Source organism: Pagrus major, chromosome 5 (genome assembly GCF_040436345.1).
Source record: "Pagrus major chromosome 5, Pma_NU_1.0".
Taxonomy (NCBI): domain Eukaryota; kingdom Metazoa; phylum Chordata; class Actinopteri; order Spariformes; family Sparidae; genus Pagrus; species Pagrus major.
The window spans coordinates 30,374,870-30,399,982 of NC_133219.1; the positions used below are offsets into that span (position 1 = coordinate 30,374,870).

General features: G+C 41.5%; 1 protein-coding gene and 1 pseudogene across 1 annotated transcript in view; one reads left to right on the top strand and one right to left on the bottom strand.

Moving 5' to 3' along the window:
• Positions 1-25,113, bottom strand: part of LOC140996600 (protein NLRC3-like) — a 59,804-nt gene that overhangs the window by 10,635 nt on the left and 24,056 nt on the right. Inside the window, exons 3-10 of the mRNA XM_073467036.1 lie at positions 10,046-10,148; positions 9,897-9,958; positions 8,692-8,815; positions 6,795-6,873; positions 3,526-3,754; positions 1,580-3,356; positions 1,307-1,480; positions 441-614 (exon numbers count right to left, since the gene is read on the bottom strand). Of these exons, the coding sequence (XP_073323137.1) occupies positions 441-614; positions 1,307-1,480; positions 1,580-3,356; positions 3,526-3,754; positions 6,795-6,873; positions 8,692-8,815; positions 9,897-9,958; positions 10,046-10,122 (2,696 nt within the window). The 5' untranslated portion in view covers positions 10,123-10,148. The remainder of the gene's footprint in view (positions 1-440; positions 615-1,306; positions 1,481-1,579; positions 3,357-3,525; positions 3,755-6,794; positions 6,874-8,691; positions 8,816-9,896; positions 9,959-10,045; positions 10,149-25,113) is intronic.
• Positions 15,742-24,721, top strand: LOC140995689 (uncharacterized; annotated as a pseudogene).

Below are 25,113 nucleotides of genomic sequence, written 5' to 3' on the forward strand. Positions count from 1 at the left end.
TGAACCCTCTGGCTTCTTCTGGCTTCAGGATATTCTTCAGTTTGGCAGAATTATGAAATTATATATTATGATAAATATTGATATTGATCAATATGGAAAACAATGATTTAGATAATATATTTTTGCCATATCTCACAGCCCTTCTTTGCTGTATGGTATGTTTGTTTTTCTTGAGATGACTTTTGGTCCAGATCCATATTAAGAATATTTGAAACTGTCCCTGATAATAATAATTTAACAACAAAAGCATAAACAAGAGAAAATTATGAACAATTCTTGTGGAAAGTAATCCCCTTAGTCTGGACACTACCTCCACAGTAAAGTTAAATGTATTTTGACAAATTAAATGAGCAGACACATTACTACAGGTTAGCTGGCTGTCTACTTATATAAATCAGATTTTAAATGGTCATCAGTTGAATGGGTTAATGAATCCTGACCTGAGACTCTCCAGTGTACAGTGAGGGCTCTTCAAACCAACACACAGCAGCTTCACTCCTGAATCCTTCAGGTTATTGTTGCTCAGGTCCAGCTCTCTCAGATGGGAGGGGTTGGAGCTCAGAACTGAGGCCAGAGAAGCACAGCCTTCCTCTGTGATCAGACAACCTGAAAGCCTGAAGATACACAGAACACACATGGCAGATCATCTGAGGAGACTGATGAGACAGATACAAGAACAGACTGTCTCCAAATAAATTAACACTTCTCCTCATTAACTAATCATCAGTAAACAGAGTCCTACTGAGGCTGATGGGATGTCATCAGGCTGCAGGTGTTTGCTCATAAACCAAAGTATCGAACACTAACACGTTGACCTGATGATGGCGCTAGATGAAAAGTCAGAGGATCAGCTCATTCAGCTCGTTCATACTGAGGGGAACATGAACGTCTGAACCACATTTAATGCCAACAGGTGCTCATGTGGACGAGAGAGAGGGAGCATACAACATGATAAAATGTTCAGTGTTTCTCCACTATTCTGTTTAACAGACAACCAGAGTGACAGCTATGAAACAGTCTAATGTGGGTTGAATGAGCATCGATAGCAGCATTTCCTATTAATCACCTCGACTCTGGCGGCCAGCCGAAATCTAATTTACGACCGCTAACGATTTTTGTTCCTGTGGTTTTTCTGCTATCAGCAGCACAAGTGAGGCATCGTACAGCTTCGTACAGTTTTTACAATTATGTCAATTCCTCTTGACAAATTAAATGAGCAGAAACATTACCACAGGTTAGCTGGCGGTCTACTTATATAAATCAGATTTTAAATGGTCATCAGTTGAATGGGTTAATGAATCCTGACCTGAGACTCTCCAGTGTATAGTCAGGACTCTTCAAACCAACAGACAGCAGCTTCACTCCTGAATCCTTCAGGTTGTTGTTACTCAGGTCCAGCTCTCTCAGACTGGAGGATTGAGAGCTGAGAACTGAGGACAGAGCTTGACAGCTTCTCTCTGACAGGTTACAGCCACTCAGCCTGGAGAGACAACAGCAAGGAAACAAATAATACATTTTCATTCGTATCTCCTTCTAAAAAACAGCAGATAGTATTTATTCATCAATAACTTCTACTTACAGAGCTTTGTTGGAGACTTTGACCACTGGCAGCAGCCTCAGAAGAGCCTCCTCTGAAGCAGAGAATTTCTTCAGGTCAAACACGTCCAGATCTTCTTCTGATGACAGTAAGATGAAGACCAGAGCTGACCACTGAGCAGGAGACAGTTCATCTGAGGATAGACGTCCTGAACTCAGGGACTGTTGCATCTCCTCCACTAGAGAACGATCATTCAGTTCATTCAGACAGTGGAACAGATTGATGCTTTTCTCTGGAGACAGATTCTCACTGATCTTCTTCTTGATGAACTGGACTGTTTCCTGGTTGGTCTGTGATATACTTCCTTTCTGTGTCAGCAGACCTTGTAGGAGATTCTGATTGGTCTGCAGTGACAAACCCAGGAGGAAGCGGAGGAACAAGTCCAGGTGTCCATTTGGACTCTGTAAGGCCTTATCCACAGCACTCAGGTAGAGGTGTGTATCTGCAAATTGATTGTAGGTTGTTTGTTCTTCTGCCAGCAGATTGACTCCAGAGTTGATGAATGTCAGACGGACATAAAGAGCAGCCAGAAACTCCTGAACACTCAGATGGACAAAGCAGAACACTATGTCCTGGTACAGTCCACTCTCCTCTTTAAAGATCTGTGTGAACACTCCTGAGTACACTGAGGCTGCTCTGATATCGATGCCACACTCTCTCAGGTCTGATTCATAGAAGATCAGGTTTCCTTTCTGCAGCTGATCAAAAGCCAGTTTTCCCAGAGACTCAATCATCTTCCTGCTCTCTGGAGTCCAGTGTGGATCTGTCTCAGCTCCTCCATCATACTTGACGTTCTTCACTTTGGACTGAACCACCAGGAAGTGGATGTACATTTCAGTCAGGGTCTTGGGCAGCTGTCCTCCCTTTCTGGTCACCAACACATCCTCCAGAACTGTAGCAGTGATCCAGCAGAAGACTGGTGTGTGGCACATGATGTGGAGGCTTCGAGATGTCTTGATGTGGGAGATGATTCTGCTGGCCTGCTCCTCATCTCTGAATCTCTTCCTGAAGTACTCCTCCTTCTGTGGGTCAGTGAACCCTCTGACCTCTGTCACCATGTCAACATACTCAGGAGGGATCTGATTGGCTGCTGCAGGTCGTGTGGTTATCCAGAGGCGAGCAGAGGGAAGCAGGTTTCCCCTGATGAGGTTTGTCAGCAGCACATCCACTGAGGTGGATTTTGTGGCATCAGTCAGGATCTCAGTGTTGTGGAAGCACAGAGGAGGTCGACACTCATCCAGACCGTCAAAGATGAACACAACCTGGAACTCTTCAAAGCTGCAGATTTCTTTGGTTTCTGTGAAGAAGTAATGAACAAGTTCCACCAAGCTGAACTTTTTCCCTTTCAGCACATTCAGCTCTCTGAAAGTGAATGGAAATGTGAACTGTATGTCCTGGTTGGTTTTGTCTTCAGCCCAGTCCAGAGTGAACTTCTGTGTTAAGAGTGTTTTCCCGATGCCAGCCACTCCTTTTGTCATCAATGTTCTGATTGGTTCATTTCTTCCAGGTGAGGCATTAAAGACGTCTTCTTGTCTGATTTTTGTTTCTGGTCTGTCTGGTTTCCTGGATGCTGTTTCAATCTGTCTGATCTCATGTTCATCATTAACCTCTGCAGTCCCTCCCTCTGTGATGTAGAGCTCTGTGTAGATCTGATTCAGAAGGGTTGGGTTTCCTGCTTTAGCGATCCCCTCAAACACACACTGGAACTTCTTCTGCAGGTTAGATTTGAGTTTACGTTGACAAACTGGAGCAAGATGTCCTGATTGAGCAAAAGACAAATAAGATTCATTAATAAATTATAGATTAAATATTTCAACATTTTACTTCCTCAAAGAATCAGTATATGAAGATATTTTTGTCCATCTGTTAAGACTTCGGTAAACATCTCATTGATCCAACATGTTAAATCTTTAGAGAAATCCTCTTACTGCTCTGCAGATAGTCTGCCAGATCTTCCTGCTTCAGTCTCCTCAGGAAGTTCAGTGTAATCTTCAGAAATGCCTCTCTGCTGCTCCTCTTCTTCTCTTCATCCTCACCATCCAACACCTTCTCATCCTCACTCTGACTCTCTAAACTTTCTGGGTAATCTGAACTCAGAGCCTTCTGGATCTTCTTCAGCTCGTTCTTCACGAAACTGACAATGTTGTCCTCCAGCAGCTGGAACAGAATATTATATGAATGAGACAATCAAACTAAAATCATGGAACCAAACATCAGATCCATGTTGGACAGACTGACAACCCACTCATGTATTAAGCAGAATGAAGATTATTATGAACACCACAGATGTAAAAGTAGTTGTTGAACTCTAAATACATCATCTCTGAAATCATTGCATTTTGTTTTATATATGTTTAACACGATGTCCTAACTTTTTTGGAATCAATGTTGAGTAGGAGTTTCATCAGCCTAATTGATTTTTGCGAATGTGTATTATTCTGAATTTGATGGCAGCAACAGGTAACAAGTTACTACAGGGGCAACGAAAGTTGCTGCAAAATGCTCCCAAAACACCTGTTTGGATCATTCCACAGGTAAACAGGCTAAACAGGGGACTGTATCATGACTGGGTATAAGAGGGGCATCCTCGAGAGGCTTAGTTTTTTACAAGCAAAGACGGAGCGAGGTTCACCACTTCAAACTGCTTGAACTAACAGTCCAACAGTTCAAGAACATGAACTTGCAACTGCAGGAATTTATGGATTTCACCATCTACAATCCATAATATCATCACAAGATTCAGAGAATGTGTAGAAATCTCTGGATGTAAGTGGGAAGGCTGAAAAAACAACACTGAATGTCCGTGACCTTCGACCCCCTAGACAGCTCTGCATTAAAAACTGACATGATTGTATAAAGGATATTACTACACAGGCTAATGAACACTGTCGTCAGTAAGTACAGTTGGCCATTTATCAATAACATCAGAAACCTCACTGACTTTGGGGCCAAGCTGTGGTCGATGAGTCCACGTTTTCAATTGTATTTGAATTTGTTGTGTCCTCCAAGCTGAAGAGGAAAAGGACCATCCAGACTGTTACCAGCCGAAAGTTCAAAAGCAGCGTGATGGGTTGTGTGGTAGCACCCATGGCATGATGGGTAACTGTCTATTGAAAAGGATTTGCAAATCATTGCATTCTGTTTTCCACGAGGAGTCGCCACCTTAATGTGGTGGAAAGGGTTTGTGTGTCCCAGTGATCCTGGGAGCTGTGTTGTTGGGGGTAATGGCCTGGAAGGGTCTCCCAAGGCAAACTGGTCTCAGGGGGGGACACTAAGAGCAATTTAAGTAGACCCTATGACGGTGAGGACCTGGGAGGGGAACTCACCAGCGAGCATCTGGTGGCCGGGCCTTGATTTGAGGCCCCGGTCCATCGGGTCTTCAGCTCCCAGCTCCTTTGGTCAGAAGGCCACTGGTTCTTGTCGTGGTGACAACCTAAGAACCCGCTGGTGGAAACCAGTGGTGAGGGAGGCAGTCAAACTACAGGAGGAGGCCTTTTGGGCTTGGTTGGCCCAGGTGTCTCCTAAAGCAGCAGTCAGGCTGCGTTACGGCTGCGTTACGGCTCCGCCATGGCAGCAGAGCTGATCGGTTTCACTATGGTCTATGTGTTAACTTCTACCAGGTCTGCTGCGCTGCGTGTCTGCTGCGTCCCAGCTCCGGCAGTCCGCAGCCCTGCGGAGCAGATACGCAGGACTTCTATTTCTGGCGATCGCCGCAGCACAATGCAGCAATTCAGCCAAATTCAGCACAGAACAGACAGGAAGTCAGACACAAAACAACAACATGACATCCGGTTAATTTTCAAAATAAGTTGATGCCAGCACAAAAACCTCAAAAGAGAGACAAATCCAAGCTCTTCTTCTAATTCTTCGGTCGGGAACACTTTGTGTTGTTGTGTTTATAACACATATGTATAACTGCGGTCGAGCGTGATTATGTAATTATCGCGGGAATTCCTCGGTTTCATAACTCCAGCTGTTTGGTGGAGTTGCTCCTTGGCGGACTCAAAACGCAGCTGGTGGGGGTTGCTGGACGAGGACGATGGAGCCGCAACACAGCGGACACATATCCAGTGGAATCTCAGGGTTAGTCCCAGTTGTGTTCAGTAGAGGAGGAGAACTGCTGACCCGGACTGGGGATATCATCGGGCAATGGAAGGAGCATTTTGAGGACCTGACCAACAGCATCCCCTGTACTGTGAGAAGTATTGCAGGAGTATGGGGTATCTGGGCCGCTCCTACGAGCTATCCTGTTTCTGTATAACCAAAATCAAACATGATTCAGGGTGTTGGACTGCCAGGGTTGTCCCCTGTCTCCGTCCCTGTTCGTGATAGTCATGGACAGAATTTCAAGGCGCAGTCATGCTGAGGAGAGTATCGGGTTCCTCAAAATTGCGTCTTTGCTTTATGCAGATGACATGGTTCTGCTAGCTTTTTTGGCCTGTGACCTCCAGCAGGAACTGCGGTGATTTGCAGTGGAGGGTGAAATGGTCAGGATGAGGTTCAGCACATATACATCTGAGGCCATGGTTCCCTGCCAGAAAACGGCGGTTCGCCCCCTCTGGTTGGGGGGTGAGCTCCAGCCCCAAGAGAAGGAGTTTAAGTATCTCTGGGTCTTGTTCACCACTGATGGGAAAATGGAGCATGAGATCGACAGGTGGTTTTGTGCAGCAGTAGCACTCCTGCAGACATTCGCGCTGGACCACCGTGTTGGGGAGGAAGCTGCGTCGTTTTGATTTAACAGTTGATCTACGTTCCAACCCTCACCTATGGTGAGTTATGGGTAGTGACTGACAGAATAAGATTGCAGATACAAGTGGCCAATGACTTTCTTTTACAAATGTACAACTCCTTCGCCTCGAAAGGAGCCAGCTGAGGTGGTTCAAGCATCTGATCAGGATCCTCCTGACACCTCCCTTTTAAAAGTTTTCCAGGCACGACCAACTGGGAGGAGACCCCAGGAAAGACCCAGAACTCACTGGAGGGATAATATAGCTCATCTGGACTGGGAATGACTCAGGATCCCCAGGAGGAGCTGGAAAGAGTTACTGGGAGAAGGACTAAGCAGGAATACACTACTTAGCCTGCTGCCACCCGACCCTGGAAAAGTGGACGCAGATGGATGGATGCATTCATTTTTTATTTACCTTTAACACATTGTCCTACCTTTGTCTTGAATCAGGGTTGTACATGTACATACCATAAATATTGAGTCCAGGTGTGTTTGATGTTGCTGAGCAGACTGACCACTGGAAACCTCTGAGCTCTCCTGCTCGACTCTGTGGAGGAATCATGAAGAATTACTAGAGATGCACCGATCGAACAGCCAGGTACCAGAGTCAGCCAGTGTTTATCATGACAGGCTATGACCGGTGACGGGTCGATCAGTGTCAGATACATCTGATTCTGTACCCGTCACATTTACACACATGCCTCATGTTCAATGGATCATAGATATTTCTCTGTTATGAGTTAAAACATTTTATATTTACTGAACTTTTTTGGAAAGATCTACATGCTCAGTAAATTAAATAGTTAATCACTCTAAAACGGCATGTTGAAGTATCCTTGAGCAAAATACTGAACCCCAAATTGCTCCTGATGAGCAGTCGGCACCTCACATGGCAGCTTCTGTCATCAGAGTGTGAATGTGTGAATGTGACAAGTGTTGTAAAGCACTTTGAGTGGTCAGTAGACTGGAAAAACACTATAGAAATGCAAGTCCATTCACCATTCACCAGAAGCAAAGTGAAACTTCAGGTTCTCCTGAATAACATGATGTATGACGCTTGATGCTGACTGATAGAGTGGGGGAGGAAAAATGAGATAAATACAGGAGAGTCAGGCGCCCCAGAAACTGTTCCAGGTCTTTGAAGGTTATCTTGCTGTCTGAGAGAAGATGGAGAAAGAAAGCTGCTGCCAGAGAAATTAATTAAAAGTCTCTGTTAATGTTACGTTACTACGACCATCTTCTTGTTCTCCTCACAGAAGAGTTGTTCCACACTGTGAAAAGCTGGTTAGCAGCTACGAGTCAGGATAATCATCCAGTTAAAATAGTGATTCTGAGCTGTGAAGCTGGAAGTGACCAGTGGAAACACTGAAAACTCAAATATGATGGTATGGTAATCTGACATATTGGGCTGTGATACTTGAATATATCAAACATATTCAATAAATCACCATAAGTCAAAGTGTTGCTGACGACATTGAATCAGATGGTTTCCCCTGACATTAACGTGTTGATGGTACTGCTGATCCCACTGTGAATCAACGGTTCAGTCAGAGTTCTGTACAGACTTCAGTTTACTGTGTTGGTTCAGCAGCTTGTCTGGTTTGGGCCGTTCAGCTCTTGTTGACCTCTATAATACTGTGGACAGCAATGCACAGCTCACACAAGCTAATACGATGCTACTTGTTCAGCACAAACTGGTGAGTCACAATAAACTTGCAGCAGGTGAAGTGAGTGAAACATGATGAGAAACCCAGAGAGAAACCCAGAGAGAAGTGGATCAAACAAACATGAGGGTGATTTCACACTGAACTGTGTCAAATGAAGGACACAACTTCTTCTCTGAGCTACGTGTTAGCAAACAGGAACAAGTTGGTCTGGTTGTTTCTGTCACACAATAAAATGTATTTTTCTCTTTTAGCTTGTTCGACACGCCGCACATGTTTGATCTGAGGTAAAGGTGTGCACTGTCTCCTCTTTGAGCTCGGGCAGGAAATATTGATCCATAACATTCTTCTCTGCATCGACAGACTCCTTCAAATCAACACTGGAAAATGATGATTTGATGGAGGAACTCTGTGGAATCAGGGTTAGCCTTCGTTAGCAGATAGCATCTGTTAGCCTCGGTGAAATGTGTGTTATACTCATGCAGTCATCAGACAACAGTCAGAACGAGTGTGTGGAGGAAAAGTTCAGCTGGAGAGCAGAGCTGCAGACTGGTTATACTGGGCAGCTTTCAGATGTGACAATATAAATGTGAGTGAAGAAGAACGATGCTGAAAACAAACTGACAGCTTTAAAAAACTTCTCTGGATAATTAACAGTTAAAACATGAAGCAGTCACATTTTAATGATATTAACAGCTTACCTCTGTGCAGCAGAGGCCTGTTCTCCTTTAAAGTCAATGAGGCGATCGTTTGACCAGTCACTCTTAAAGGACACACAGCTGGGCTCAGGTCCAGGTCCAGGTCCAGGTCCAGGTCCAGCAGAGTCTGGTCTCCTATAGATGCTGTTAGACAGAGAGGAAGACCACCAGAGATTGAAATTCTCTTTTTATTCTTCAGACACAAAAGCTGCTGGAGAAACTAGCAGCTATCAACAAGAAAAGGATCAACACACCAGAGTTCAATAAAACATGAAGCTGAATGATTTCAGTCTGTGGATCATCGCTTCATTTTCTCATCAAATATTGAACCAAACCGGAACAAAGTCACTGATTTACTGAATCCTGTCAAACAAGAGGTAAAAAAACAGTCCTTCAAGACACACAGCTGGTTCAGAACCAGGTTCTAGTTCCAGTTCAGCAGAATCTGGGGTCTCGCTTATAAAAGTTGAGTACTTACGTCACATGGCCTGAAAAAGGCGTACGCCACTTTCTACACAGAACTTGTGATGTGTAAAAAGAAAGCTGAAGGAAGAGCTGAGTGAACTAAACTGTAAGTTAACTCTGACCCATGCCTACACACTTCTTGAATCAGAGTCAGATTTCCTTTATTTGTCCTGCAAACGGAGACATTTCTGTGTCACAGCAGCCAAAGGACAGTAATATTACAATAAACAATAATAATAGTTAAAAAATAAACAATATAATAAAAAGGTGAGAAATAGAAATAGACTCATGTACATTGTATATACATAACATTCTACAATATGAACAGTGTAACTGTAAACAGAGTGGCAGTGTATTGTTGTTAATAAATAAGGGTATGAAAATTGTTGTTAGTGCAAATAAAAGACAAATGTGTTATGTGTAGAGTTTTCATGGCATAGTGCACATGTGTGGTCTACTGGCAGCAGTGCTGGTTGTAGAGTCTGACAGAAGACGAGGAAAACTTCAAATGACAGACTGTGAGCTGGTGAATTGTAGCCACAGAGTAGAAATTAAATTTGAGCCTCTCACACATTTAATTTCCCGTCAGAACGATGCTGAAAACAAACTGATATATATGTTTGACACGCCACACATATAGATATATAAGGTGATATTAACAGCTTACCTCTGTGCAGCAGAGGGCTGTTCTCCTTTAAAGTCAATGAAGCGATCGATTGACTGGTCACTCTTAAAGGACACACAGCTGGGCTCAGGTCCAGGTCCAGGTCCAGGTCCAGCAGAGTCTGGTCTCTGCTCTTCTGGGCTTTAACACAACACACACAGAGCTTTGAGTGTGAATAATGATGGTGGAGTGATGTGTGTGGTGGACAGGTAGAGATGGTGGTCTCACCTCTGAGCTTCATGCTCCCCACACAGACTGGTTTTAGAGGGAGGGACTCTCTCCTCTCTGTCCTCACACTGATTCATGCTGCTCAGCTCACACACACTGTCGTCTGCAGAGGAAACACAGATCATTCATCTGCACATCAGCTCAATATTGGATACAGTCACGGTCAAAAGTTTCCATCACTCATAAAGAACATGTTCATCATGTCAGTGTTCAGTTGATTCCTACAGCTCTCATGTTTCTGTGATCAATGAGTGCAACACAAACTACTTTGTCACAAAAACATTCATGAAGTTTGGTTCAGTCATTTCATTTATTATAGGTCTTCTGAACATGAGGTCATAAATATACAGGCAGTAAGTTGAACAATCAGTTCAGGTGATTATAGAAAGTTGTGAATCAAATGTTCTTTGTAGCATCTTAACTTCTTCTGACTGATTCTGATTGATCACAGCTGATCACTTTAACAGGACTTGTTTGATACAGCCACCAGACTCAGACACAAACACTACAATGGGAAAGTGTAAGGAGCTCAGCATTGATCTGAAAGAGCTCATTATTGATCTGAACAAGTCAGGAAAGTCACTTGGAGCCATTTAAATGCAGTTACAGGGCCCAAGATCAAGTGTACAACAAACTACCACCTGCTGCTGAGAGAAAACTGACTTGAACCCCATCGAGAACATGTGGACTGTGCTGGACAAACAAGTCTGAGCCAGGAAGACAACTCATTTAGTTCAACTTCACCGATTCTGTCAAGAGGAGCGGTTAAAAACTCATCCAGAGGACCAGAAGCTTGTGGATGGAGATCAAAAGCAGCTGACTGAGGTGAAAATGGCCAAGAGACATTTAACCAAATAATAGAATGACTGTCTGTATATTTATGACCTCATGTTCAGAAGACCTATAATAAATGAAATGACTGAACCAAACTTCATGAATGTTTTTGTGACAAAGTAGTTTGTGTTGCACTCATTGATCACAGAAACATGAGAGCTGTAGGAATCAACTGAACACTGACATGATGAACATGTTCTTTATGAGTGATGGAAACTTCTCAACACGATTGGAACAACTTTAATGAATAATTAGAAAGACTGATGGACAAGCAGCAAATTAATTTCACCCACAAAAACAAACAATCACTTTTTAATGAGGAAAATGAGACTAAAGTGAGAAAGTTCGAGCTCCTCTTTCTAAATATTTCTCCATCTTGATTATCAGGAAATGAAGTCAAACAACAGTTTAAAGTTACAGTGAGTTAGTAGAAATGAAGATGGAGGCACATTGTTGTGTTTCTACTGTCACTAAACTGAGCACACTTTGTGTTCACGAGTCAAACATTTCAAAAGTCTTCATTACCTTCAGCTGGAGCTTCACACGGACACAACTGTCAGTCTGCGACACACCGAGCACACAAAGTGAAAGTTAACGGGACACCGGATGTAAAGCCAGCCCGCACTTTGTTTCGCGGTGCGCGTGTATGCTAGGCATTACGGTACGAGCGACGAAGAACCAATTTCAAAATAAAAGCGATGTTGTGGTGAACATGTTTTCACATCGGTTCATTATTGACAGACTGAATGAATGAATGTGAAAACATGTTCACCACAGCATCGATTTAATGTTCTAGCGAGCTTTACCGCAGTAGATTACACAGGAAGTGACAGAAACACTCACTTCCTGTTAGATGTGACTGATTGATTTAAATGTGATCAGACACATTGATCAGTGTGTACAGTGTTCACTTGTTGTTCATTGTGACACCACAGACTGTTAAAACTCTACACACAGCTGTGATTTGTGTTCACGGATCATTTTACATCACTTCTCACATAAATCAGCTTCATCTCAGTTTGCTGCTGTTTCTAATCATGTGAGCAGACCCGTCCCTCTCACACTACATTAATACATCAATACATTCAAAGTCAAACACACAACACAATAGTTTTCATTATTGATCTGTCACATATTGATACTGTCGGGGCTTCTCCTCTGAATCCTCACATCCCACTGACCACAAGTTTGGCTGCTGTTAAATCTTTTACAGGCCGATTTAAACGAGTCACATGTTAATAATTATTATTGTTCTGTTTATAATATGAATGTGAGATATTTAGTCTTCTGTTGACACAATAAACCTTCAACATCACACACATCACATCAAAATCTCTCCAACTCAGCAGAAATACAAAGTTTCTATAAAACCTCATATAGTTGAGTCCACGTCTGAACCAATCAGCTGTTAGATCAGGAGACAGACAGGTGTTTCCCATCATGCCATGGGGTCCTGCAGTCTGTGGAGAGCAGCTGGAGTTGGACACAAATCTAACCAGCATGCATTGTGCTGCAATCGCTGCTGATGGGTTCTGTACAGGACCGGCTCATCTGGAACGAGCCTGTTTTCATCCCTGAGACCAGAAGTGACCTTTGTTTCCATGACTGAATAAAGTGACTTAACACGCTGACCTTAAAGGAGCTTTACTGTGTTTACATGTGGCGGACCCTGCCACCTTTCTAGCTTCAAAGAGTGTTGTGGGACCTTGTTTTCCTCTGAGAGCAGCTGGTTTATTCACTGATGGAAACACTTTGTATTATTAGCTCATTAATATTGTAAATATCAAAGTGTCACTTTGAATTTCTTCTATAAAACTACACAGAGCTGCTTTAAGATGTTCATTAAAACAAATGCAGAATCAGAAAGGAGAACAGCAGGAGCAGGTAGTGAATCAGGCCTGACTCCAGAAAGTGTCCGTCCTTACATCCTCTGATAAACATGTCTGAAGGCCACAGGGACAAACGTCTTCCCGTAGGCCTCCGTGTTTTCCTCCCGCGTAGCTGCTCCGATTGGACGGCCACATTCCAGCTCCACCTGTTGGGGAACTTACCTGGTGATCATGTGGGTTTGATTGGAGCAGAGCAGAGACGCTGCCCCCTGCAGGCTGCTCTGAGTCACTGGCTTCACACTGACTTCAGTCTAATACAACAGGTGGAGATCAAAGTACAGTGGTGAGTGTTGTTCTATCAGTTATCATGTGCTGGAGTTTTATTAGAGTTCACACACAAGAATTCAACCAGCTGCAGCTTCATTAACATTCAGACACATTCAGTAAATGTAAAGAGAGCAGGTCTGTCTCAGTCTGTGCTCTGGGATTCAGTCCTACACTATGTGGACAAAAGTATGTGGACAGCTCTTCATTCATCTTTATTTACTTTGTATAGTACTTTATACTCAAACAGCTGCTTCACAAACACACATATGTACTGTAGTGCTTCATGCAGCATTAATAGGGAGTTTTGGGTTAAATTTGGCTGTCAATAATAATTAATGATCATCAGGGATAATTATTAATTATGATAAATAATAAGATCCAATTTTCATTAGATCACCTTGGGGCACCACCCCTGAAGAAGGGAAAAGAGCCAATTCACCAAATCAGTCTCGGAAAAAGGTACTAAACTGTTAGTTTGTAACTCTGATTAACAATTAATTAAAAACTACAACCAAAATGACCATAACAGCTGTAACGGTCGAAGCATTTTGGATCCTTGACAGAGTCGAGGCTGGCAACATTCACTCTTGTACAATATTAAATAGACAGCATGAAGGTTCAAAAGTCTTTTATTTAACACAAACTGTGTGTGTGTGTGTGTGTGTGTGTGTGTGTGTGACCTGATGCCAGGTTATAGAAGATGGTCAGCTGCATGTAAAGACTCTGAGTCTGTGTGAAGCATCATTCAACTAACGTCAAATTAGCCGTGTAGCAAAGCAAACTACCAACAACCTGACCTGAGATCACAATAACACCAACAGTGAACAAACACACAGACTGAACAGATGTGAGGGCGACAGGTCAAAGAGCAGATGTTCATACGTGGAGTAGAAGATCTTCAAGCTCAAAGGATTGCACATGAGCAGGTCAGCATCTACAGCAGAACATTACTGGTGCTGTTTCCTGATAAACACCTACAACTGTTTGTGTTTGTACAGTATATTGATCATGTAACTGGACACACAATAATCAGAATCACAGTTTTTCACCATTTGAATTTGTGTTTTGGTGCATAACAATAAACACAGTCAGTAGAAACATGTAAAGAAAGATAAAGGGCTGCTACTTCAAAACAATGTTATATAAACTGGGACATCTGTCCAGTTTTGTCCAGGACTGTCTAAAGTATTGACCACTGAAAGTGTAAATGTTCACAGTAATGCTGAGGACAGTCGAGCTCTGCTCCATAAAAATATCTCATCATGTTGCTCATCTGTTGCTTTACAGGCAGAATTTTACAATCTATAATTATAATATTTTTCAAAGGAAAGGCTTTGATGCTTCCTCTTTTTGGATTGGAGAGATTTATTAGAGAGAGATGAGAGTGTGTTGGCAACGATGTAGAACGTTGATATTTACCAATAATGTAAAATGATATTTCTAGCTGTTTCAGTATTGAGGTACAGTCAGACTACATTCATCACTTTGCATGGACATACTAACCTAACAAAGCTGTTATTGTGAATCAGGTGAGGGTTTCCCGTCTCACTCACCTGCACAGCAGCAGAGGGCAGAGAGAGAGAGACGCTGTCACAAGAGACCTGATCACACAACAAATGACTGTAGAGACATTTTCTACATTTCTACATAATATAACAGAGAGAAACCTATTAATATATGTCACAAGGTCATATGGTCCTCTCACAAACCATGGATGCACAACATCTTCATCTTCACTGATCTTCACTGAGAGACGAACAAATGTTTCTCAGAGATCAACAAAGTGTTTGTTTTAGTTAAGGTGGTATTTCTTTTCTTTTCTTTCACTTGAATTCCTCCAGATGTCCATCGTTCCCATTTCTTCTGAGGACAGCTTTACTCATTCTGACATGTGTTTTTCATTTCCTTTTAAACTGGTTGTATCTAGACAGTGGTTCATGACTATGTTGAAGTCCCCCACAAATTAAAATACCTTCTGGTTCTGTTGCTGTAACATTAAATAAGGATTTGAAGAAGTGCTTGTTGCTTTCTGGAGGTGCATGTACATTTATCAACGTGACAGGTTCAGTCTCTAGTTTTCCCTTGACTAGTTCACATCTTCCCTCTTTATCCTTCATTTCCTTTTCACTAACAAATGTAGTTGTATTTGTCAGTATTTGAAATATATACATTTTCATATATGGATGTCACTGATGTATCAATACGTTTATTGATTGATATTCTGTATATTTTGAGTATATATTTCTTTTTGAACAGTCGATTCCCTGTGACTGGTGTAACAGAGTTAAAATGCACTTCATTCATTCTGATTTCCATTTTGTATTTGTGAATTGTATTAATCATTAATGACTCTAATGAGTATGGGTGTTTTGATCGCATTGAGTTACTTTAATTTAACATTATTTTATTAATGTTTCCTGTGTCATTTCTTGCCACACGTCATCTTTTCTGAACCTCCTCAGCTTCCGTTGTCCCGACTGACCCTCACAGTGCCGCCTTGCATTGCTCAGGGTGAGTTGTGTGGAAAAATGCTGCTACTGAACCGTTTATGTTGTAAACTTTAATGTATATTGGTGACTGTTAAAACTATTAAAGCTGCAGTTGGTAATGTTGGACAGCTAGCAAGATTTGAAAGTGGCACCTCCTCTAAGCTCCACCCCCTCCTCCCCCTCTCGTCAGTGCTCCGTCCAAAGCCACGCCCCGACTATGGCTGTGCAATATGATCAAAATGTCATATCCTATAACCTCTTCAATAATCAAGAAGCCCCCGGCTGCAGTACGCAGATCGGGGAGTGGCTTAATGTGGGCGGAGTAACACGTTTGACTCCGCCCACTTGCCCCCACATTAAACCGCTGAAGAAGAAGAAGAATGTGTGTCTGAGAAAGAAGAAGCAGACAGTACAGTTCATACATTTGGCAAAATGGAGGTAAGAACATTCTACTTTACAATATTTCAATTCAGACAAGGAAGGAAGTAACATCATTTTATTTTAAAACAAGTTATGCTCTGTATGTATTTGCATTCTACACCTTGATGATACACCAAGTTATGAGCTTTGTCATTAGTTATTAGCTTTTGCTAATTATCTTACGGCATGGCTGGACTGGTAATCTGGTATACAGAGCATTTTCCCGGTAGGCCGACATACTTTTGGGGGGAAAATGTTATGCAGAGTTTTCACGTGCATTTCATGAATATAAATCTGGACTTCAAATCTCCTTTTCTGAGTTTTAGATTAATATTTATATCCGACTTATTTGTCAGTGTTTTGTTATGTTTTTGTGATAGTTATTACATGCTAACTAGCAACCTAAAGTAAAGCAGGTGTAACAGTAAATGCTGTGATTTAAGCAGATTTAAAAAGCTGCCATTCACAAGCATTAGACAATCTAATAGCCTATCATCTGAATAATCTGCAGGAAAGATCAACTGATGTTTAATTAATGAAATATTGTGTTGCTTGTGCTGGTTGAATAAAACAGAAGATCGGGATATGGAATAACAATCAAATGGTAAATCACAGTAGTAGGCTAGTATATAAAAAGATCTGATCAATTGTATTGGGCCGGTCTGGGCCAAAAATGCCAGGGATGACTTTTTGTCCCAGTCCAGCTCCAGCTGTCATGTTAGCAGACGTCAGCCGCTCTTCCTTGTTGAGAAAGTACCTGTTAGCATCCATGACATGACATGAACAATATTTGTTGTTGAGATGAAAAATTATTTAATATATTTTGTCTTGTGGATTTCTAATTGCTGTGCCTTTTATGTCTATTCTTTTCCCCTCTGATATATAGAGACACATTAGTTTACTATTGGACGGTGCACCAACCATTACTAAATGCACCAACAGTGAACTTTTCCACTGTCCTTACTGTAAATATGTGGGTGCAAAACATATGGTTGACAACCATATAAAAGGCCATTCCTCACTAAAACACAAAGGTGCGTATCTTACATATTACACAAATGAATGAATTAGTATTTTTTCACAAATATGAATCTTGTTCCCTTCGTTCCTCTCTTACAGAATTCACAATGATCAAGTGTGGCTTAAGTTGTCGGACGACAGCACATTTTCATTGCTGCTATTGTGCAGCAACAATTATAAATAGATTGCACTTCATAAGGCATTTACAAATACACCAGGAGGAGGAGCATGCTGCAGCCCCCACACAGCACCCATTGGCCCCCGCTCAGCATCCAGAGGCCCCCACACAGCACCCATTGGCCCCCGCTCAGCATCCAGAGGCCCCCACACAGCACCCATTGGCCCCCGCTCAGCATAAATTCACTTGTCCTCATTGCAAGGTGAAGTCAAACAAAAAAAAACTTCAAAACACACTGCAAGAGGAAGCATACCCACCACTTTGAGACTGTGTCGAAGGACAGATTTTTGGCCTGTCAGTGTGTCGATGGTAAAAATGATGTGTTTGCAGTTGAGAAATCTTTTTGTGGTCCAGCAACACTCATACATGTGATCAAGAATACTTGGGGGCCAACACAGAAGGTGTTGTGTGAGGTCGACCAGTGTCGTCTGAACGCTGACTTTGCTCGAAGGAGCGGGATGTTGCCTTTCAAGTGCCACCACATACAGTCTTTATTGTATTGCCCACACACTGACAGTCAAACCGTGACACTAACAGAGGAGGCCTTGGAAACAATGGTGGACAATAAATGGTTTGGTGAGGAGCGTAAAGCCAGCCTCTTGCGTTGGCAACAAAATGCTGATGCAGAGGGTGTGCCTCTGTCTGTGCACCTGACTGTGGGTGGTCAACCATCCAAATTTCATATCTCTGTTTATGTAACAAAGATAACCTATTATAGTAGGTTGGGAAGAGTGATTGTGTCGTATGACACAAAGCAAAACAACTGGCGTTGTCTCTGCTCTAAACCGAAACAGTCTTGCATACACAAAGCTGTTGCTAAATGGCATCTGTTTGTCACAAAGAGGGAGCTATTTAGGAAGGTGAAAAGCACAGAGGCAGAGACACTCAATCCAACCCAGACCACCACAGATCAAAATGTCCTTATCCCTAGAGAAACAAAGTGTGTAGAATGTGAATACACACTTTGTGAACAACAACTAATGACATCAAAAGGCAAGATCCTGACCAGCACAGGTGTAGCTGAAGGTTGGTACCATCACAGGTCTTTCTATGGTATTGTGTTCTTATCAGTTAGTGGGTTACATAATTTATATGTACATGAGAAACAGAAAAAGTAGTTCTACTAATCTCAAATGACATGCAAGCAATAACCGTGGTCTTTGGTTGGACTGTGTTTTTAGGAATATCAACATACAGGAAATCATCAGAATCAGAATCAGAATCAGAATCAGCTTTATTGGCCAAGTATGTGAAACACAAACAAGGAATTTGACTTGGTTTTTTCTTCGCACACAATGTACATAGACATAGACATGAACATAAACAAACATAACAACATTCAACTAGAAGGAACAAGAACAACAAAGAACAGTGAGTTAAAAGGTGTTCAGAAGTCCGGACTATTATAAATATATAAATATATATTTAAGTATATTTATATTATATTATTTACAGTGTGGATATATGTTGTTCAATTATGTACAGGTAGAAATATATATATATATATGTATATATATATATATATATATATATATATATATACATATAAAGTGCAATTTGGTCTGTGAATGTAAAGACTATGAGTGGATGGTTTTTGGAGTCAGGGGGGTCACTGACACTGGGTGACTGATCAAGTGTTCATCAGTGCGACGGCCTGGGGGAAGAAACTGTTCTTATGTCTGGTTGTTTTGGCGAACAGTGTTCTGTAGCGCCTGCCAGCCTGAACTGTGGCATGATTTACAGATACCAGGAGTGGGAGGAGGGTATCCACAACTTCGATGACCACATCATCCTGTCTCTGCACTTGTGTCTGATGATAAGGAATGCACTACAGGTGAGTGCATATAATTCAATAATGTATTGTGCTCGCTGAAAGGTTGATTGATTTTCTCTATTATGTGATAGATTTTAATTTCTTTACATCCTTTTTTGAGTGACCCAACTTCTAAACTTAAGTAATAATAATAATAATACATAATAATAATAATAATATTAATAATAATAATATATTATCCTTGCTTATTCCTCCTTTATTATAATTTATTCATTACAGATCATTACTGTAAAACAAATGGTGATTGAAGATGCAACTCTAACAAAATATATAACTTACATTTTGAAACATTGGAATACTCCTGTTTCTCATCATTTTCCAGACCCATACAGCTATCAGCAAAGTGATCGAAATAATAGAGACAACAGAGAAGGTGTCCTTTCCGAACAAGGAGAGAGTTCTTCAGGCACACCTTCATTTTGAGGCCCTTACCAACCATGACTACACTTACAGTTGTGTGTCATGTGGATACAGCCCAGCGGTTGTTGTGATGGATCTTCACAAGAAAGGCGTTTTCAATATGCCAGGTGAGTTTGATAAGCTGTTTTTTCACATATTTTAGCTTCATTGTTTGTACAGCACCTCATCTCTCTCTGAATTTTAGTAAGTGTAACATCATATTAACCATGCCCTTGAATAACACTGCATCAACTGTTGTGCTCAGAGTGTTTTTAGTAATTGAGCTATGAATAACAAACTACTGTTTTAACAGTGAGAGAAATCCCAAGTCCACCTGAAAATTACGATGGTCATGTGGACATAAACAACCTCTGGGACGCTGTGGCCACAGAAATGATCCGTCGTGGATTAATTCCATGTAAGTCTTGTGAAAAGACAGAACAGCTTAAGAACAGTGCGAGAGCGAGTAAAGTATAATAATATGTGGTTAATTTTTGTGATAATAATAGCTAATACTCATCACGTTTGTTCACAAAGGTGGTCGGAAGAACCCTTTTGTTGTGTTACCATCACTGGGCCCCCTGGATTGGGCCACACACCCGGAGGTCTAATTCAGTCTTAAACACAGAATTTGAAAAAATGCAAAGCCCCAAAATGTCAAATGATGGGGATGATGAAAACCTTAATGACGATGAGAAAATTAATGAGGAGCGGCTCACGGATGAGCTTGTGAACTTGAAGGTGAATTAGTTGATGAAATATGCAAAATCCACTTCTTTGTGCTAGCAAAAATTATGTCTATGCTTTATTAACAATATCAACTTCATTGCATTTTCACAACAGGTAGAGGAGGTCAGGGCACTGTGCAAACAGTGTGGTGTGGACGACAAAGGGTCCAAGGTGGATCTTGTCATGAGACTGTCTGAGAAAATGTCTAATAGAGTCACCTACAACAAGCTGTTTGAGAAGGTGTGGGGTGCCTCTGGTAAGTGAAATGATATGGACTGTTGACGATTATTCCACTTTGTTATATGTTGTTGTGTTAAAGAAAGTACAGTATCATTATGTAGTTATGTAGGTTAGCTATACATGCTCCTGATGTCAGTTATTACTGTTTTCTTCTGTTGTTTCACAGCTGGTTGGGCAGTTATCACCTGTCCATGTGGGGTTGTGTATTCAGTCAAATTCAACCTTAGAGCAGAGAGTCCACGTGACTTTGTGGATCTCTTGCTGTCCTGGAAACACTTTCCCAATGTGTCAGTGTACGATTATGCCAGGGGGCTGGCACCGCACGCCAACCGCAGGCAGCCAGGAATCTTTGCCCCTTTTCAAGGAAGGTTACTGGACCCCACCCCAGAGAACGTTAAGCAGGCCTCAGAGGGCAAGGTTCATGTCAACATGCCTTGGCTGAAGCTTCTGACGATGCCAGCTGACAAAGATGGTCACCCTCTCACTGGGTCCTCACAGCAGTGGCGTATCCAGGACATTTTTACTGGGGTGGCCAAGAAGGGACACAAAGCTAGTGTGGGGTGGCCATGGCATAGCCAAGTTTAATACCACGTACGCAGCCGACCGCGGTTCGAATCCTTTGCTGCATGTCACATCCCCTCTCTCTCCCATGATTTCCTGTCCTGAACTGTCAAATAAAGGTGTCTATGCTGGTAAAAAAATCTTTTTAAAAAAAGTCATTTTTTAAAATTCCATTTCCACCTATCACAGTCCTCAGGAATCTCTGGTTATTTTAACATGTCTATTTTTAATCAGTAATTATGTTCAGGATAGGGTACACATTTTCTAAAAGCCATTTCCTTGGAGTGGATTAAAGTCCTCATCTCTTCACAAGTTAGATTAGGGTAGCAAAATTCAACTGCTCTTAACTCATCCTGTAGAATAACATGAATCAGTCATCAGCTCATCATCTGTGTCACCTGTACTGTTACCTGTGTTTGCTTTACTAATTGAGGCGCCATCTTGTGGTTACATAAAAACACAGCAATCCAGGCAACAGAACAAACCAAAAACTTCAAATCAAAGCTTAATACTTAAAGATAGGCCTTATTAAAAAGTTTATCTGTGAGCAAAAGATAAACTAAGCTTGTAAGGAAAAAACAGAAATATTTGTTGTTCTTTACATGCTTAGTTTATGTTATTATTTAGCTTAGATATCATTTGTTGGAGATACTGGAATTTGATTTTTTTTGGTTTGAGCAGATTCTTTTAAATAACCTGTTTTACTCACTGTCAACAGACCAACATGAATGTTTTCATAGTGAATGTATGTTGTCATTAAATCACCAAGGTCTGAAGAAGACAGATTGCAGGACAGAAAAAGGCGACGAGAGCACAAAGGACAACAGGTGAGAGGTCATGTGATTAATTAGTCTTGTAGTCAAACTATTGCTGCAGACTAAAGCACAATCCCTCCACTTATTTCAGGATCTGGAAGTGGTCCCTCCAAAAAAGTTCAGGCATTCAGAATCTGTCTCCGAAGCATCAGGTATTGTTCAAAGCAGTATTATTGTACACACATCCATCAAGGTTGTAGAGGTGGGATGTCACAGAGCTGGTTTCGCAGTCATTTCTCCATTTTCATTAAACCAGTATACTTAAAACCAGCTACTGATCTTTTTTACATCTTGCATTGTTATTGTGCCTAGAAGAACTACAGTCTGTTTCCTTTCTAGAGGAAGCTGAGAACTTACCAGAACTGGGACCGGGGAACGGGGTATGTTGCCTGCTGTGGGCTTTTCTTATTTCACTGTTTTCTGCCTTCTCCAACCTTTATTTTAATAATTGTTTTCTTTATTTTTGATTAGGAGGATGCCTTGCTTAGGGACACCACTGAGGCAGCAAGGTGCTGTGGCAGAGAATCATTCAAGGGAAAACTTTCCCTTCCCCAAGTCATCACCATGGACAAGGAAGATCACTTGAGGGCAGTGGAACGGCTACGGATGTCTATGAGGGGCCAAACAAGACATAATTCATTCTGGCCTGCTCACACACACACATTCTACTTCCACACACATACATTCTACTTCCACACACGTATATTTTTTCATTTTTCATGTAAAGGAAAATATATGTGTCTATATATGTCTGAAGAAAATATATGAATGTAAAAGAAGAATATGTGTGTGTGAGAGAAAGTATAGTGGAAAAGGAAGTAGTTTAGTGGAAAAGTGCTGTGATTGGCTGTTCGGGTGGGACTGGGTGGGACTCCCTGAAAACTACTTTTGTGAAGGGACGACATTTTTCCTCTGGTGCTTTACTGTTTATTTTTCATGTTAGCCTGTTGAGCCTGGCAGCAGCACTGTCTGTGGCTAACCTGGCTAATTTAGCATCGCTGGACCTATGAAGTATTTAAAAATGTTACTGAGGGACAGCTAAAGGAGGATGAGGTGGTGTGTAAATGACTGTATGAGTTTTAAGTTACGTGAACATGACATGAGCAGTAGAGGTATATAAGTTATATAATTTAGAGCTGCAGCTAACGTAAGTTACTGTGCATGGCATCGCAGACAGCTAAGCCGTTAGCCTCGCTGTGTCTCTACCAGGCGCAACACTAAAGCAGCCTCCTGTAAGTCAGTCAACAGGTTTTACATTTTATCATCTGTTAGTCAAACAGTGATGACTCCTGAGGCACGTTTTATGATGAATGCAGGACATGAATCCATCACTACCCTCAGAATATCAGTATTGCATTTGACAGTGGATTATTGATTAAGCTAAATATCCCACTGAGCTTCGATGACGTCATTCTGCATAATAATTAGCCATGTGCTTCTGTTTGTTTGAACACTGGACAGATGAGGAAAGATACATTTGCCTCAAATTAGATTCATTTCAGATCATTTTCTGTTTTCTCCAGCACATCAGAATGAATTGTAAATAAAGGGCAATATAATTGGCTAAATGTAAATTTGCCTCTGTCCTCCATCAGCCATCTGACCATGGCAACAGGGAGTGATGGGGCTGGGCTAGTTGAGTACAAGTGAGCAGGTAAGTCATGGTCAGGTGGCTGATGATGGACATAAGCAGCCACAATGATTAAGACATCTACTCTAATGTAAATGAGGTGCTTGGGTGCATAAAAAAGAATCAAAATAGACCTTGTTGTAAAAAAATCCCCCTGCAGAGGCCAGTTTCAACCAAAATGTTATTATGGGGGGTCTGTGTATTTTTCTGCTTGTCCCTACTGTCAACAGCTCCAAGTCTCCCCTGTTGCTGTCATGTTGTCCTGAATTGCATTATAAACAACCCAGAGCATCACTAGGAGAGTGTCAGTCACAACACAGACCACAGTCTAAAGCAAATGCTCTATTTAATCAATCTCTTCCTCCATACTGGCAAACAATGATTTGTAATCATTTGTTTGCAAACTGTTTGCAGCTGTTGCATTTATTTGAGATGATTTTGGAGTAAACTGTAACTGTTCTGCACACAGGCCAACATACCACTACAAGACCGACCCTGCAGACACCACCACATCTTTGACAGACAGAGCTGACAAACATGTTGTGAGTTTCCAAATATCCCTTAATTTCTGTATATATATTTATTAGTTGCCTGTTTATTCGCTTAAACTAACACAGTCTGGTTCAGTGTTTGAATTCTCTCTGTAATATTACTTTCAGGCTCAGTGGCAGTCAGTCCTGTCTCTCCGACAGTCTTAAGTGATGTGGAGATGCTCAGCCATCACTACTGAGGCCTTCAACAGTGTAATCCTGTGATTGTGCATAAAAGCATGGTAGGTGCAACTACTGACAATATTCAAAGAAACAGAGAACACGGCCATGTTCAAATTAAACAGGAATAATACTTTTAGTGCTCAAAATAATTCACACGCCTACACTAAAATAAACATACTAATAAATGTTTCCAAATGTCACAACACCTTCATCAGGCCACATCGACACAGAGTGTCCTTACAGAAGGACAATTGAACAAAGAAAGTATTTAAATGTAATTGTCAACATGTTGTTGTCATTTGGGTTTTAATACAGTAATCACCTTGACTTTAGTACTGAGATCACCGTACCACTACAAGCTTCTCCTTCATTCAAAAGCACATTCATGCAGTGGTTGGGTGCATGGTTGCGACTGATTAATCATGACCGTATAATAGAAGTAACAGTGGTTCTGCCATATTTTACAGATCATCAGAGTGACCTGATGATGCTGTGTTTGAGGTTCTCCTGGACCCCGCCAGACTCTCTGCAGTATGAGAGACCATCAGAGGAGGAAGGTATTGTTGGGCGGGTGTTGCTTCAGTCAAGCAAAAGCCCGCAAGACAACGGCCAGCAGCATCAGGAAGTATCAGTATCCACAGAAGAGGCATCAGGATGACCTGTGTGACCTGAGAGCTCCATTATCAGCTGACACGACTTCAGTATAAAAGAAACTTGATTTCAGGACATGATCTGGACAGTTTACATAAATTTAAAGTGTTTCCTACTTGTATCTATACCTAATTTATCCTCATTGGCACTGAATACAGTGGTTTGTTTTTAATTAAAGTTTTTGTCTTCTTTGAATTCAACACTAAGGGCACTGTGGCATTAGAGAAAAGACAGTCTGGAAAGAGTTTTGCCATTAATCCTTTAATAGTGACTGTAAGCATCACACGTCAAACTTATTATTGTGTTGACAGATCACAATATATTGTGTTGAATATTCGGTATGGTATTTTGAAAGGGTATAAAACAATCTGCACGTTTGACACATTTTAAAGCATAAAT